General features: G+C 43.1%; 1 protein-coding gene across 8 annotated transcripts in view; it reads right to left on the minus strand.

Moving 5' to 3' along the window:
- frem1a (Fras1 related extracellular matrix 1a) overlaps positions 1-17,900 on the minus strand; it is a 189,282-nt gene that overhangs the window by 93,384 nt on the left and 77,998 nt on the right. For 6 of the 8 annotated variants that reach the window (XR_009513126.1, XM_059974686.1, XM_059974685.1 and 3 more), the window contains 2 exons: positions 16,613-16,721; positions 9,930-10,061 (listed from right to left, as the gene is read on the minus strand). Coding sequence is in view for 6 of the 8 variants with exons in the window: in XM_059974686.1 (XP_059830669.1) it covers positions 9,930-10,061; positions 16,613-16,721 (241 nt within the window). In the remaining 2 variants the exon portion in view is untranslated. Of the gene's footprint in view, positions 1-9,928; positions 10,062-11,016; positions 11,419-12,894; positions 13,042-16,612; positions 16,722-17,900 lie in introns of those variants that run through there. The other 2 variants (XR_009513127.1, XM_059974690.1) reach the window with 2 other exon arrangements.

A 17,900-nucleotide genomic window follows, 5' to 3' on the forward strand; every position in this document is an offset into this window, starting at 1 on the left:
ACTGCCTTTTGGGGCAGAGCATTCCACATATCCACCACTCTCTGGGTGAAAAGGTTTTTCTGCATCTCTGTTCTAATTGGCCTACCCCTTATTCTTAAACTGTGGCCTCTACTTCTGGACTCACCCATCAGTGGGAACATACTTCCTGCCTCCAGTGTGTCCAATTCCTTAATAATCTTACATGTTTCAATCAGATCCCCTCTCATCCTAAATTCCAGTGTATACAAGCCCAGTCGCTCCAATCTTTCAACATATGACAGTCCCACCATTCTGGGAATTAACCTTGTGAACCTACGCTACACTCCCTCAATAGCAAGAACGTCCTTCCTCAAATTTGGAGACCAAAACTGCACACAATACTCCAGGTGGGGTCTCACCAGGGCCCTGTACAGCTGTAAAAGGACCTCTTTACTCCTATACTCAATTCCTCTTGTTATAAAAGCCAGCATGCCATTAGCTTTCTTCACTGCCTGCTGTACCTGCATGCTTGCTTTCATTGACTGATGTACAAGAACACCTAGATCTCATTGTACTTCCCCTTTTCCTAACTTGACTCCATTTAGATAGTAACCTGCCTTCCTGTTCTTGCCACCAAGGTGGATAACCTCACAATTATGCACATTAAACTGCATCTGCCATACATTTGCCCACTCACCCAACCTGGCCAAGTCACCCTACATTCTCATAACATCCTCCTGACATTTCACACCGCCACCCAGCTTTGTGTCAGCAGCAAATTTGTTAATGTTACTTTTAATCCCTTCATCTAAATCATTAATGTATATTGTAAACAGCTGCAGTCCCAGCACCGAACCTTGCGGTACCCCACTGGTCACAGCCTGCCATTCCGAAAGGGACCCGTTAATCACTACTCTTTGTTTCCTGTCAGCCAGCCAATTTTCAGTCCATGTCAGTACTCTGCCCTCAATACCATGTGCCCTAATTTTGTCCACTAATCTCCTATGTGGGACTTTATCAAAAGCTTTCTGGAAGTCCAGGTACACTACATCCACTGGCTCTCCCTTGTCCATTTTCATAGTTACATCCTCAAAAAACTCCAGAAGATTAGTCAAGCATGATTTTCCCTTCTTAAATCCATGCTGACTTGGTCTGATCCTTCTACTGCTATCTGAATGTGTCGTAATTTCCTTTTTTATAATTGACTCTAGCACCTTTCCCACCATTGACGTCAGGCTAACCAGTCTATAATTCCCTGTTTTTTCTCTCCCTCCTTTCTTGAAAAGCGGGACAACATTAGCCACCCTCCAATCAGCAGTAACTGGTCCTGAATCTATAGAACATTGGAAAATGATTACCAATATGTCCACAATTTCTAGAGCCACCTCTTTAAGTACCCTGGGATGCAGACCATCAGGTCCCGGGGATTTATCAGCCTTCAGACTCAACAGTCTATCCAACACCGTTTCTTGCCTAATATAAATTTCCTTCAGTTCATCCTTTACCCTAGTTCCTTTGGCCACTATTACATCTGGGAGATTGTTTGTGTCTTCCCTAGTGAAGACAGATCCAAAGTACCTGTTCAACTCATCTGCCATTTCCTTGTTCCCCATAATAAATTCACCCGTTTGTCTTCAATGGCCCAATTTTGGTCTTAACTATTTTTTTGCTATTCACATACCTAAAGAAGCTTTTACTATCCTCCTTTATATTCTTGGCTAGTTTACCTTCATACCTCATTTTTTCTTGGCTTATTGCCTTTTTTGTTATCTTCTGTTGCTCTTTAAAAGCTTCCCAGTCGTCTGGTTTCCCGCTTATCTTTGCTATATTATACTTCTTCTCTTTTATTTTTATACTGCCCTTTACTTCCCTTGTCAGCCACGGCCGCCTACTCCCCTTAGGATCTTTCTTCCTCTTTGGAATGAACCGATCCTGTACCTTCTGCATTATTCTCAGAAATACCTGCAATTTTTGTTCCCCTGTCTTCCCTGCTAGGGTATTGTTCCATTGAACTTTGGCCAGCTCCTCCCTCATAGCTCCATAGCTCCCTTTGTTCAACTGTATTACTGACACATCCGATTTTCCCTTCTCCTTCTCAAATTGTAGGTTAAAACATATCATATTATGGTCACTACCTCCTAATGGTTCCTTTACCTCGAGGTCCCTGATCAAATCCGGTTCATTGCACAACACTAAATCTAGAATTACCTTCTCCCTGGTAGGCGCCAGTACAAACTGTTTGAAGAATCCATCTCGGAGGCACTCCACAAACTCCCTTTCTTGGGGTCCAGTACCATTCTGATTCTCCCAGTCTACCTGCATGTTGAAATCCCCCATGACAACTGTATCATTACCTTTGCGACATGCCAATTTTAACTCTTCATTCAACTTATACCCTACATTCAGACTGCTCTTTGGCGGCCTGTAGATAACTCCCATTAGGGTCTTTCTACCCTTAGAATCTCTCAGTTCTATCCATACTGACTCTACATCCCCAGATTCTATGTCCCCCCTCGCAAGGGACTGAATATCATTCCTCACCAACAGAGCCACCCCGATCCCTCTGCCAGTCAGTCTGTCCTGTCGATAAGATGTATACCCTTGAATATTCATTTCCCAGGCCCTGTCCGCTTGAAGCCATGTCTCAGTTATTCCCACAACATCGTACTTGCCAATTTCCAACTGAGCCTCAAGCTCATCTACTTTATTCCTTATACTTTGTGCATTCATATATAATACTTTTAATTCAGTACTCCCCTCTCCATTCATATCAATTTCTATTTCACTTGGCCATACTGTATGATCTCTTCTTGAGCTTTCTACTCCATTGATTCTGTTGTCCTTTTTAACTTTTCTTATTTTCACTTTCCCTTTAACTCCATCCGTATATTTCCAGTTCATCCCCTCCCCTCCCCCCCCCACTACTTAGTTTAAACACATCCGTGTTGCAGTGGCAAACCTGTCTGTACAGTCCTCAGTAGTGGTCCCCTGTGATGAAGTGACCACAGACAGCCAGCCCCGGGGAGCGGTAGAGAAGATTGCGGCAGAGTTGAGATCAGAGATATGTCGGCTGTTATCAGCAGGTGTGATGCCCCCATATGATGGAGCTGATGGAGTGGGTGGCAGCGGGTGTCACACCAGAAGGAGAGTGAGCCCCCGGGTACCTCAGCAGGTTAAGTCATTGGGAAAACTTAGAGAAGACCCAGTGAGGGAACAGCCTGGTGTCTCTGGGGGAACACATTCCCAGCAATATAACAAGGAACTCCCGAAAGTGAAAGGCCCAATTCCTGAAGGATTAGTGGGACCATGCTTCAGTGTATCACTACGAACAGAAGGTATTTATGCTAAAGCCATTCTTGACACCGGGCCGCAGGTCACGTTGTCTGTTCGTTTTACAACTGGTATCTGAAGCATTTAGCATTGACCCTACTAAGGGCACCGGAGATCTGGAGGCCTAGTGTTAATGATTATCCGTACGATGGTTATTTGTCAGTGAAGCTGGAGTTTTCGGAGGTTGAAGTGGGAGTGGCTGAGATCCTTTATACATTAGAGCTGGTTTGTCCTGTGGAGAAGGGTGGCATTTCTATCCTGGTGGGGACCACCACCCCTCTTGTGAGGAGGTTCATGGGGCCTGCGAGGAGAAGGCGGGTGAGAGCCTTCTGGGAACAGAGTCCACGTACCCGGTGTTTCGAGCTGCTTTTGAGGAAGTGCGTGGCTTCATTGCCCGGATACCGAATTAGGCGAGGGACAGTATGGTTTATCCAGTCAAAACCAAAGGTAGTTCGGCCTGGGGAAGTAGTGAGAGTGATGGGGACACCAAAATTTCCCTGAGTGCCTGAGGGTGAGGCCCTCTTAGTGGACACATCGGAAGACCATGAGGGGGAGTCAGGATTTCCTGCCGGGGTACTGGTGAGGCCCGAATTGCAGAAGCCCTCGGTTGTACAGGTGAGCAGGATGGCAGTGATTGTCAGGAACACTACAAGGAGGGAGGTCACCTTCAAGTAGGGGATGCCCCTGCACATTTGTTCCCGGTAACAGTAATGTCTAGTGTCCCTGTGAGACAAGCTGGGGAGAAATTAATGGAAAAAGGGGGAAAGTTGACTGCTGAGTCATTCAACTTCGGGGACTCCCCAGTTCCTGCGGGTTGGAAGAAGAGGTTGGTAGAGAAGATGCTGAAGCTGGAAGGTGTCTTTACCACTGACGAGTTCGATGTGGGTTGTTCCAAGAGCACTCGTCACACTATCCGGGTGATTGAGGATACCCCGTTCAGAGAAAGGTCAGGGCAACTGGCCCCTGCAGAAGTGGTGGAGGACTTTCAGCAGCATTTGTGTAAGTTGAAGGAAACTGGGATCATCACTGAGGCCTGAAGCCCCAATGCGTCCCCAATAGTAGCGGCCCGGAAGAATGGGAAGGTATGGATGTGTGTGGACTATAGAACTCTGAACAAGTGTGCCATCCCTGACCAGTATATGGTCCCGAGGGTCGAAGACATGCTGGCCTGCCTGAGTGGTGCAAAGTAGTTTAGTATGCTGGACTTAAGGAGTGGATATTACTAGATCCCCATGAGTGAGGTTGACAAAGAGAAAATGGAATTTATATGTCCCCAGGGATTTTTCCATTTCAAAAGGATGCCTTAGACATCTTGGGAGTCTCTGCAACCTTCCAGCGGGTCATGGAGAAGGAAGTGGGGGATATGAACTTGCTTGAGGTATTGGTATATCTGGATGAGCTCATAGTATTTGGATCCACCGTGAAAAAGCATGATGTGAGGCTGCTGAAGGTGCTGGGCCTCCTAAAAGCTGAAGGGTTAATACTTCCCCTGGACAAGTGCCAGTTCTGCAAAACATCTGCTAGCTATGTTGGGCACATAGTCTCAAGATGTGGAGTAGTTATAGATCCAGCTAAGACAGAAGCAGTCACATTTGTCCACTATTGACCTCCTCTAATTGTTGCTGACCTTTGGACCCTCACTCCAAGTCCACTCCATACGAGGTTTACCAACTCTCTCCATTTGCGTCTTCTCTCCACATCTCTCCCAAGCAAAAGACCGCGAATTCCCGGCTCCCAGACACTCAAGAACAACATACCGCTCATTGGCTAACATGCCCCATTATCCCTAGTCATAACCTGAACGTTGCTGCTACAGAGAAACCATTACCTCAGCAGTGGAACATTACAGAGAAGCCATTACATTAGCAGTGAAACCTTACAGCACATTACACTTTCCCCCCACCAAATTTAGTCATGTCCTCATGACATTGAGATCATTTGCCAACCCTTCCTTCAAAACACAATGTTCGATCCAGGTGCACAAGGCAGTGACATAGCTCCCCAAAACAGTAGGGGTCACACTTTGCTCCCCTGGTGCTACACAGGCCAGCCTGTCCAGTGTTCTCCTAATTCTCTCTGTACCCCCTCACCCAACTCTTCAGATTCAGACACTACTGGGGATTCTCCTAGTCTACCTGGTGAGGCCTCGCCTGACCTATCACTCGGGCCCACCTGCAACTCAGACCCCTCTGTCCTGCGGCCAAGTTGCTTTTCCTCCCCTGCAAAGTGAACATAAGAACATAAAAAATTGGAGCAGGAGTAGGCCATCCGGCCCATCGAGCCTGCCCCGCCATTCAATAAGATCATGGCTGATCTGTCCGTAAACTCATCTCCATCTGCCTGCCTTTTCCCCATAACCCTCAATTCCCCTACTATGTAAAAATCTATCTAACTGTTTCTTAAATATATTTAGTGAAGAAGCCTCAACTGCTTCCCTGGGCAGAGAATTCCACAGATTCACCACTCTCTGGGAAAAACGGTTTCTCCTCATCTCCGTCCTAAATCTTCTCCCCCAAATCTTGAGGCAATGTACCCTATTTCTAGTCTCACCTACCAATGGAAACAACTTTCCTACTTCTATCTCATCTACATCTTCCAAAATTTTGTATGTTTCTCTAAGATCCCCTCTCATTCTTCTGAATTCCAGATAGTATAGTCCCAGGTGACTCAATCTCTCTCCATAGGTTAACCCCTTCATCTCTGGAATCAACTTGGTGAACCTCATCTGCACAGCTTCCAAAGCCAGTATATCCTTCTTCAAGTATGGAGACCAGAACTGCACACAGTACTCCAGGTGCAGCCTCATCTGTACCCTGTATAGTTGCAGCATGACCTCCCTGCTCTTGAATTCAATCCCTCTAGCAATGAAGGCCAACATTCTATTTGCCTTCTTAATAATCTGTTGTACCTGCAGGCCATTTTTTTGTGATTCACAAGCATTCCCAAATCCCTCTGCACAACAGCATGCTGTAATCTTTCACCACTTAAATAATAATCTACTCTTCTATTATTCCTTGCAAAGTGGATGATCTTGCATCTACCAACATTGTATACCATCTACCAGACCTTGGCCCACTCAATGAACCATCTATATCTCTCTGCAGCTTCTCCACCTCCTCTATACAATTTGCTTTTCCATTCTGTTTAGTGTCATCAGCAAATTTTGGGATTTGCTATCTGTGGGCAGCCTAGATGCCACTGGAACCCAGGCTGCCCACAGATAGCTTCCCCGCCCCACCACTTCACCGGACTCAGTGGGAGAAGGGCTGGGTGTCTATTCCTCAATCAATGGGGAGTCAGTGAAAGGTAGCATATACCACACATCCAGGTCCTCATCCCCTGAATCACTATCCCTCTCAGGGGTGGAGGCCGGTCTAACCTTGCCTGCTCTGGATCCTGCAGTCACCCTGCATTTCTGCAGAATCCTCTAACTAGGTGTAGGCTTCAAGTTGGGCTCTGGGTCTACCTGCACCTCTTGTCCCAGGGACTGCAGGTGGTTCCAATGGAGAATCTTGACAGGCCCATTCCCATCCTCTGGTTTTACCTGGAAAACTGGTAGGTTTGTCAACTGACTCTCCACCACATAGGGCATAGCCTCCCAGCGGTCAGCCAACTTATGCTTTCCAGGTAGCCCCAAATTCCTTATGAGGACTCGGTCTCCCAGCAAAAGTTGGGAGAACCTCACCTTTTGATTGTACCTCCATTTATTTTCTCGATTCTGCTTGGCAGCCGCGACCCCAACTAATTCATAAGCCCTTTTCAGCTCCCTTCTCATATCAGACACATACTTTAGATAAGCCTTCTGGAGTAAATCACCCTCATCAGTCCAAAAACAAACGTCAATGTGCAACCTCACATCGCACCCAAGCATCAAATAATATGGCAAGTATCGAGCAGCTTAATTTTGTGTACAGCTGTAACTGTGAAGCAGATGCCCAATATGTTGACTCCACCTGCTCTTCTTGCTGACCTCCAGGGTCCAGAGCACATCTAGCAAGGTCTCTCTGGCTGGGGATCACCCTGTGGGTGATTGGGTGTGGTCCTTGACTTCTCGACTCTAAGCATACCCAGTGACTCATAGATAAGTCTGCTCTTGAAATCCCGACCTGGTCACTATGTATCCACCTGGGAAGGCCATAAGAGATTAAATACTTGTCCCATGCACTTTTGCCACTGTTGATGCCCTTGGTCCTTGGTAGGAAAAGCTTGAGCATATCTGGTGTTGTGGTCTGTGATGACCAAGACATACACCGTGTTGCTGGCATTGGGTTCTATTGACAGGAAATCCATACACACCAGGTCCAAAGGCCCCGCACTCTGCAAGTGAGTCAAGGGAGCTGCCTGCGTAGGCAGTGTCTTCCACCGTATGCATGACTTACAGTATTCTTTAACCTTCAATTTCATCCGAGGCCAGTAACACTGGTCTCTGAGCAATCCGTAGGTCTTTTCCACCTCCAAATATCCAGAATCATCATGAAGTGGCTTCACTGCAATCCTCTGATACTTCTCTGGCAGAACCAGCTGGCAAGGCCAAGGTTGGTTTGGGGGTGACGTGACCCGGTATAAGATCTGGCTCTTCAACTCCAACCTAGTCCATTCTCTCAGTAATGGAAGCACCAACGCTTGTGTCATCTTCTCCGCCTGAGCCATATCCCCCTTGTCGACCTCTGACCAAATGGTATCAATACCCAGATCATCTTGCTGAGCAGCTGCCACTTCCCCAAAACTCAATTCCAGCAGCTGATTGTCTTCAGAGCAGTCAGATTACAATAAACTTTTCCCCCTTCCTTTCTTCCCCAAGGGAGAGTTACATAAAATTATACAGTTTACCTCAGGAGTGATTTTTTTTAAAAAAAGGATTGTAACTTTTTTTTAAGTTACCACTTCTACCTTTCATTCTTTCCTCTCTTCTCTGTGTTACAATCTTGACCCAATATTGATACATCAGTGATACAGTGGGTAAATATATTATGTGGAAGTAAGGCAGGCCTGGTGTGGTCCAAGTTTAACAACTGGTCTATAAGACATAGGAATGTCCTTGATATACAATGCGAATAAAAATCTACCAAACCTCCTGGCTGTTTCAGGAGTAGCTTGTGAGTTACACCACAGGTAATAATTGTAGAGATTCCAAGGGTCATCAGACTGAAACATGTATCCTGTTTCTTTTTCCAAAGATGTTCCCTAAACTGCTGAATGTTGCTACTCTTATGTTTGACCTCTGTTGTCTGTTATTAAATATGTCTTTTGAATTTGAATTGACCTTTGAGAAATTATCTTTAGCTAAGATAGGGAGGTAAACAAAAATTAGAATACACCTTGACATCTTTACATCGGGAGTTCTAGCTTCAGTGCTTAAATCATAATATTTTATAGCTGTAACAAGTTAACAACTCTCGCTATGTTCACTGTTAGCATTTAATTACCACTTTGCTTCAAATCTCTCAACTTCAGTACATTTAAGATGGGATTTACTAATATTTTGAACAGATGACAATTAATTGCAACAGATCTGTTTCTTGATCAATGTAGGAGCAAACAAGAAAGGTAATACGGAGTTAGTGTCCAAACAACAGGGGAAACCACCAGGAGACCAAACAAAGCTGATCTATCTAAATGCATGATTACACAGAAAACTTAATAAGCTATGTTTTTGTTCCAACAATTGTCTTTATATATAGAGCCATAGAGAAGTACGGCACAGAAACAGGCCCTTTGGCCCATCTAGTCCATGCTCAACCCATCAACCTGCACTGGGACCATAGCTCTCCATGCTCCTACCATCCAAATTTCTCTTAAACATTGAAATCAAGCTTGCATGCGCCACTTGTGCTGGCAGTTCATTCCACACTCTCACAATGCATAGCGAACAGGTTTTCCATCATGTTCCCTTTAAACTTTTCATCTTTCACCCTTAACCCATGACCTCTGGTTGTAGACCCACCCAACCTCAGTTTAAAAAGCCTGCCTGTATTTACCCTATCCTACATCATTACACAGAAAACTTAATTAAATTTGCTATAGTTCCTCATACATGTTATTGCACAGTAAATGTATATGGGGAAGATTTGATTCTTACCTTTCTGCAATTACGTTATTACATGGAAGATCTAATTAACAGTAAAAAGCTTTGGTACAGAATAAAATGCTTAATTATCCTTAAGTCTAAGTTGGTTAAGAGCAAACCTAAGTTTTGGCTGCGACAGTGCTGGCATGCTGTATTTTGATCATCAAGCCTCTGTATCTTAGTTCAGTTGCAGCTACATCCTCTCTCTCTCTACAGGCTATTTGAACCTTATCAGGGTTCCCTGTTACCACATCAGCACAAATCACATTCTATTTTATTAGTTGATAATTCTCCCTTTCCCTAACCGATTGCTTATTTGAATGATACTTGGCAGAGTAACTCTCATCTAAAAATTAGGAACTGAGTCAGTAACTTGGCAGCGTTGCAACATCTGATCATTTCATTACTGTAATGCATGGTCTGGCTGATTCTACTTTAGAATAGAGGATGTGCAGCCACATCCTGTAATTTAAAAATATGAATCAATCATTCATTAGATGAGAGAAAAGAACAGCCTGTGCTAAGCTTCCAAGAGCCCCTTCTCTGGTTGCCAGTTTGGTAAAAGGACATTAACCTCTTACTGTTAACCGTCCATGTTGTAAGCCATCCACAGTAACCAAACGGACTGCAGTGAGGTCATCATTATCCACAACTTGAAACTGCTCCCATGTGATAGGTCGAGACTGGCCTTCCAGCAGATTAAGTCCTGCAACACAGAAGTCAAAACACAGCGAGTGTTAGCTATGAAAGTGGAAAAAGTGGAGACTTTCCACTGCTGAGAGTGGAGACTTTGTGGATTGTGAAATACTTATGCATATGAATCTCAATTATATTCTCGGGTTCTCAAGGAGTATTAAGTCTTCAGTAGCATGGATATCTTCATGTGTGGATAGAAGTATTAGAACATAGGTACAAAAAAATTCCAAATGGTACAAATAACTGAATCATTTTTGGGTGGTAAGAACTGAAAAAAAAAGGAAAAGGAATTGAGAGAAAAATATCACCATTTTGCAATTACTTTTACTGGAACCAGCAAATATTAATGACCCATGGGAAGCACAATTAGTTATGTCAGTGAAGAGAATATTTTATTGAATATATTTATCATTATCAGTTCATTGCTGATAACGCCAGGAGTTATTGCCTATCAGGCTGTTATGCACAGTGTGGTGTGACACTGCTTTCAGCCCTTCAGGTGAAGGTGGTCCCATAGGTAGTAGGGAGTTCTAAGCTTTACATCCAATTGTGATGAAAGACCAACAATATTGTGGTGCTCAGGAGGCTTGATCGACAGTCTCCCCCAGCATTCGTAGTGGCCTGCACTATTTATTGTTCTTGTGTTAGAATGCGTTCGTGGGATTATGGTGGGAAGTTCCAGTTCATTTATTGTTGCATTTTATCTTGGGTTATACAGTTACTTACTCATGTGTTTGTGGGTCACCCTGACTGTAACCGGGGTGTGTAATAATCATATTCCCCGTCTGTATGTGACTGAGTGGGTTCTCTCCCTTGCTTAAAGCGCCTGGCCTGTTTTGTGCCTGTCACAATAAAAATGGCAGTTGAGCTATACAAAAGGAAGACAACGGGCCTCAGCAAATCATGACACAAGCTCCACCCTGCAGCTTGCCAGATACAATGATGCCAGCCACTGGGAGCCTCACCTGGCGCAAGTCAATCTTGCTGCATGGCACAATGGTTGGAGCCCCGGCAAGCCGGTAGTGCACCTTGTCCTGGTGCTGGAGGATGATATCCTGCAGGCCCTCCTCGACCTAATGCCAGCTGCACAACATGGCTACTGGGCCCTCAGAGGAGCTGGAGTGATGTTTTGAGCAGAGGCCACTGGAGGAAGCAATGAAGGAAGAACTGTGCAGCAGACGGCGTCAAATGGGAGAAAACTTGGGGGCACTTGCAGCAGATCTTGGCCACTGTGCTCAGCATGGAGACTCCCAGTTCCCTCCCGTGGATCAGGAAGTATTGCCCTTCGTGCCTTTGTAAAGGCACTGATATCGGAGCACCTTCAGCAGCATGTTCACCTGACATCACCATCATTGATGGACGAGACACTGGCAGAGGCGGAAAGGAGAGAAACAGTTTTAGCCACCCAAGTTGTTCCAGTTTCAGCCCGATTGCAGCGAGCCCAGGCTTGTGTCACCGAGACGAAGGAAGAAACTGATGCGGAGGAGCATCGTGCCTGCCCAGCCACATGCCAAAGAGCGATATCTGCTGCTGGTGCGGCGAGGCAGGCCATGTGGCCCAGAACAGCCCCGCACCAGCGCCGCGCCACAGCCCAGTTGTGGAAACACTGACTGTGCAGTGCCACTTGAAACCTCCAAGAGAGTCCCTCTGTTGTCACCTCTCTGGGCGGGCTGTTTGGTGAAGAGCAAGGCTTACATGTGGACTGCATGGTGGAGGGCATCAGATGCTGTGCGTAGGTGGACAAGGGGTCAGCCATCACCATCATCCATCTGTGTGACCTCCCCAACGTGGACCAGCCATCCCCTCCTGGGTGGACAATGATGACAGTCCAGCTGGCTACAGTCGCCGGTGACTGTGCAGCAATGAGGGAAGAGGTGGCTGTGTATCACAGTGAGGGAAAAACACAATGGAGCACGAGGTGTGGGTCACCAGCATCATTGTATCACCTGTATCATTGGACTGGACCTGCTGCCGTGCTGGGGGGCCCATGTGGATGTGTCGGGGGCATTGCTCTACCTCAGTGCTGGTAGGAAGCGGAGCCGGCAGGGGCAGCAACAACCACCATCGGTCTCCCAGCAGCCCACCTCCCCACCATTGACCACCAGCAGTGAGCCCGAGTGTGATCCCATGCTGGCCCAGCTGAGCGGATGCCTGAGCATGGGACGGCAGCCAGAGTGGGCAGAGGTCTCTGCCCTGGGTCCAGAGACCAAAGCCCTATACTCTCAGTGGGGCATGCTGGAGCTACGCAGTGGGTTACTGTTCCGGCAGCAGCCGTTTTCCTTTGATGGCAGACATCCCTTGCCTGCCATGGATGATCATCCAGGGGCTCTGTGCTGCAGTCAGGGGGCCGACCATTTCAGGGTCACGAAGTATAAACGCTTCTGTTGGCCTGGGTACAGGCAGGACGTGGAGCTGTACGTGCCCTGCTGCGACACTTGAATGTCCCGGAAGGGGCCAAGCCACCAGCCTAAGGCACCAATGCAGTAGTACCTGGTGGTGGTCCCAGAATGGGTATAGTACCCCACCCGGAAGAAGGGGCATACCCCCAAGCTTCAAAGCTGCTGGAAGGGGCTGGGAGAGCTGCTTGACAACATCTCCAGTGTGGTTGCCTGAGTGGCTAAAGGAACAGGATCATCTGGCACTGTATCGGCCCCCCGGCCTCCACCGACACAGTGAGGCTGAAGGAAGGAAGTGACACGCCCGGTGTCCTGCCTCTTGCTTCACCAAACAGTGCCTCCCATGGGAGGAGCTACAGACCGCCCTCAGCACCCCACTGCAGCGCTTATCACCACTGGGACCTTTAGACTTTGTTGTGGACTTTAGGATTGCCGGGGATGGCTGACCTCTCAGGTGGGGGCAGCGTGGTGCTCCAGAGTTGTGGTCGACAGCCCGTCCCATCATTCCTAGTGGCCAGCACCATTTATTGTTAAAAAGCATTTGTGGGATTATGGTGGGATGTTCTCTTTTTCTTCCTTTCTTTCTTTTTCAATCTTTTTATTAAATTTCATATATAAAGAAAAACATAACATAATATTAAATAGGTTATGAATACACTAGGCTTGAAGTTAAATTAGTAATAAGATAGTAATATCTTATTAAAATATCAGCAAAAAAAACATTGTACAATAATCGATCAAACCTATATTGATTATACATGAAAAAGAATAATCACCAAAAGAAAAAAAAGAAAGAAAAAAATGTATAAAAATGCAAAAAAAAATGTATATTGAAAAAAAAATAAACCTAAACTAACATGGGCAATAATAACAGTTTATGTGTACATGATAGTGTCAAGAACTCCGGAACTCCATACCAGAACAAGAATAAAAAGAGAAAAGGTCCGGAAGAGGCCAAATTAATTCATATGGAAGTGTCGAATGAACGGTCCCCAAGTTTCTTCAAATTTAATTGATGGATCGAAAATAGTACTTCTAATTTTTTCTAAGCTCAAACAAGAAATAGTTTGAGAGAACCACTGAAACGTGGTAGGAGGATTTACTTCTTTCCAATTTTGTAATATAGACCTACTTGCCATTAATGTTACAAAGGCGATCATTCGTCTAATTGAAGGGGAAAGTCGACTACCATCCTCATTTGGTATACCAAAAATTGCAGTAATAAAATGAGGAATGAAATTTAGTCCCTTGCGAGGGGTGACATAGAATCAGCAGATGTAAGGTGGGACATGACCAAAACATGTGGGTCAATGAGGCCACATCTGAATGACATCTGTCACATTGAGGGTTAATATGAGAGTAGAATCGAGCAAGCTTATCTTTAGACATATGATCTCTATGTACGACCTTAAATTGTATTAAAGCATGTTTAGCACATATAGAAGAAGAATTAACCATTTGTAGAATTTTTTCCCATTTTTCTGTTGATTTATTATATTGAAGTTCTTTTTCCCATTCTTGTTTAATTCTGCCTGACATTTCTGGTTGTATCTTCATAATCCTATTATAAATAAGAGCCACTAATCCCTTCTGACAAGGATTCAAGGTAAAAATCATGTCTGAAAAATCTATCGGAGTTGAATTGGGAAAGGATGGTAAAACTTTATATTAAAAAATTTCTGATGTGTAAATATCAAAAAAATAAGATTTAGGTAACTTAACTTTGTTGGAAAGTTGGTCAAAAGACATCAAACTACCTTCAGAAAAAAGATCACGAAAACATAATATACCTTTCCTTTTCCATATGCTAAAGGCTAGATCTGTTAAAGAAGGTTTAAAAAAGAAGTTAAATAAGATAGGGCTGTCAAGAACAAAGTTTTTCAGAGTAAAAAACTTACGAAATTGAAACCAAATTCGTAATGTGTGTTTGACAATAGGGTTGGATATCTGTTTATTGAATTTGACTAAATCAGCAGGAAGAGAAGAACCAAGAACGGAGAATAAAGAATATCCTTGTGCATCATTACATTTTAAATTTACCCACTGTGGGCACAATGGTGAATCCAAATCTAGTTTCCAATATATTAAGTTTCGAATATTATTCGCCCAATAGTAAAATCTGAAGTTAGGTAAAGCTAAACCACCATCTTTTTTAGATTTCTGTAACTGTTTTTTACTTAACCTGGGGTTTTTATTTTGCCACACAAATGAGGAAATTTTTGAATCTATGTTATCAAAAAAAGATTTAGGAATAAAAATTGGTAAAGCTTGAAATAAATATAAAAATTTTGGTAAAATCATCATTTTAATAGCATTAATCCGACCAACCAATGATAAGGATAAGGGAGACCATCTAATAGTAAGTTGTTGAATTTGATGAAGCATAGGTAAAAAATTCAATCTGAATAAATCTTTATATTTTTTGGTGATTTTTATACCTAAATAAATAGTTATCAGTAACAACTTTAAATGGTATCCTGTCATTCAATAAAGTTTGCACATTTAAAGGGAATAATTCACTCTTATCCAAATTTAATTTATAACCAGAGAAACTACCAAATTGAACCAACAAGGGTAGAATAGCGGGAATAGACCTATCAGGATCAGAAATATATAACAACAAGTTATAAAGTGATAACCTGTATAACTTCCCATTACGGGTAATACCAAAAATATTAAGAGATTCACGAATAGCGATGGCTAGAGGTTCTAGTGCAACATTAAATAATAAAGGACTTAAGGGACAACCTTGTCTCGTACCACAAGATAATTGAAAAAAATAGGATCTATGATTATTTGTAAGAACGGAAGCAACAGGTTTATAATATATTAATTTAATCCATGATATAAAATTAGAACTAAAATTAAAATTTTTCAAGGCATTAAATAAGTATATCCATTCAACTCTATCAAAAGCTTTTTCAGCATCTAATGAAATAACACATTCTGGGGTTCTGGGTGAAGAAGTATAGATTATATTAATCAATTTTCTAACATTGAAAAAGGTTCTTAATAAAACCAGTTTGATCTTCTGAAATAATCTGTGATAGTATCTTTTCTAACCTAATAGCTAAAATTTTTGTAAGAATCTTAGAGTCTACATTAATAGTGATATAGGGCGATAGGATGCACATAAAGTAGGATCCTTATCTTTTTTAAGAATTAGAGAGATAGTAGCTTCATAAAAAGACGGGTAATCTCTTCTTAGTAAATGCATCATTAAAAATTTCAGGTGGGATGTTCTAGTTCATATGTTGTTATATTTTATTTTGGGTTATACAGTTATTCACTCATGTGTTTGTGGGTCACCCTGACTGTAACCAGGGTGTGTAATAATCACATCCCCCATCTGTATGTGACTGAGTGGGTTCTCTCACCAGGTCATAGCACCTGACCTGTTTTTGTGCTTGTCACAAAAACTGCCAGTTGAGCTAAACGAGCTTGTCTGTCATCATGGACCAAATGCTCGCCACAATTCATTTCCAAACTATGAGAGTGTATGAATTGAAGCAAACCTGCATGCTTTTTCTGCTTTTGTCTTTCTTGGCATTAGAAGTTAAGAATTTAGGAGGTGCTATCAGAGTGGGCTGGATAAGTAAGATAGCACTGGTGAAGCACAGCGATGGTAGCAAAAACAACTATTATTACTTTATTAATCACACTTTGCTTGAAAACGATTACTGCAATCAATAGCCGGGGTTGATCTTTTGAACAGCTGCATGACCTGGCATTTTACGTGTATTCTGTGTGCCCCTTTCCTTTCATCTTATTTGTTTTCTGCTTGAAGTATCAAGTGCATTTTTCTATTCTTTTTGAAATTATTTGGTATTTCGGTGCTTATTTCTTTAGATTTATTATACATTAAAATAAACCCAAAATTTAAAAAAACTTACAAATTTCCAATAAAACTGACTTAATAATTTTCACCCATAAGTTTAGAAACAAATACTTCATAAATGGGATGCAATATTCATTAACATAGGTATGTTTTAACATCAAACCTTTGCACAGACCATGTGTAAGCATTTCTAAACTGTCCAGAGACTTGTTTGAATCTAATTGGGGAACAATCTCCCAGTCTTTGATTGTATCTTTTTGTTAACTATGTCTTTCAGTCAGAAAATCTCTTTCTGGTCAGTATTCAGTTTATCAGAATCAAGCTCACCCATGTTCCAGGAAACTCTGGGAGCATTAGTATCCGTTGTCCTTACTGCGATGTGTACTACAATTGGTGCACTCTTCCTGAAGTAGAAATCATGAACTTCAAATTCTACCTGCAACAGAAAAGGTTCAAGATCCATGCAAATGAGGGAAAAATCTGAAACTATGCAGAAGAAAAGCTTGTCAGTCCTGCACATTGTTTTGTAAACTAAAAAAACCATGAAGATGAATATTGATATTAACACAAACACTTGCTACTTCTGAAGTTTGAGAGATTATGAGGAAACCAAACACAAAACGTTATGGCCATGGCAGAGTTAACATGACTTAAATTCAATAATTTTACACAACATTTAATATATTTAAACACATAAAATTAAAATAGATTGTCTCTGGCTTCTCTCAGTACACACTTTCATCAGCCAAGCTTTTGTGTCAGTTGGAAGCACTTGCAAAATTTTGCATTATATTTGAAGTTCGCTTCATGGTACTAATATAATATGTTTTGTGCACATCACAAATTTATTCTCCATCATATCAATAATTTGATTGGGCCCTGGGAGCCACTTGTTCTTGGTATAAACCAATAGTATTCCTGGCTGAATGCAATCAGATCGAGGCAACATTCAGACCAATAATGTTCCCACTATGAAAAAAAATCTGACAGAAGGAGATATAGAACATCTTCTCATGGTTGTGTGGCTAAGCACAGTTCCAGTACTATGTACAAATTAGCCAACAATACCTCTGTTATTGGTAACATCGCACTGGCAAGTAGCTTAGCAGAGTGAGATAGGATACTTGGCTGAGTGGTGTCACAACAAAAAACTCTTTCAGCACAAGCAAAACTAAAGAGCTAATTGTTGACTTCAAGAAGGGGAAGGAAGATGAAGATGAGCCAGTTTGCATCAGGGGCTCGGCAGTGGAGAGAGTCAACAGCTTTAAATTCCAGGGTGTTAACATATTGGATGACCTGTCCTGGGCCCAGCATATTCAGTATAGAGTCATTAAGAAAGCACACCAACACCTTAAGGAGGTTCAGCTTGTCACTGAACTACTAAAAATCTACTGTTGAAAGTATCTTGTGCCATGGTCTGGGACATTAATTCAAATATGCAGTAATGTGAGAAGCTGCAGAGTGTAACATGCTCAGCTCAAAACATCAGTGGCACATATATCCCCACCAACAGTACTATCTCCAGGAGGCACTGCCTCAAGAAGGTATACACATCCCTACCATCCAGGCCATGTCAGCTTTTCACAAGTACCAACAGGCAGTAGGTACAAAAGCC

This window comes from Hypanus sabinus, chromosome 7 (assembly GCF_030144855.1).
Source record: "Hypanus sabinus isolate sHypSab1 chromosome 7, sHypSab1.hap1, whole genome shotgun sequence".
Taxonomy (NCBI): Eukaryota; Metazoa; Chordata; class Chondrichthyes; order Myliobatiformes; family Dasyatidae; genus Hypanus; species Hypanus sabinus.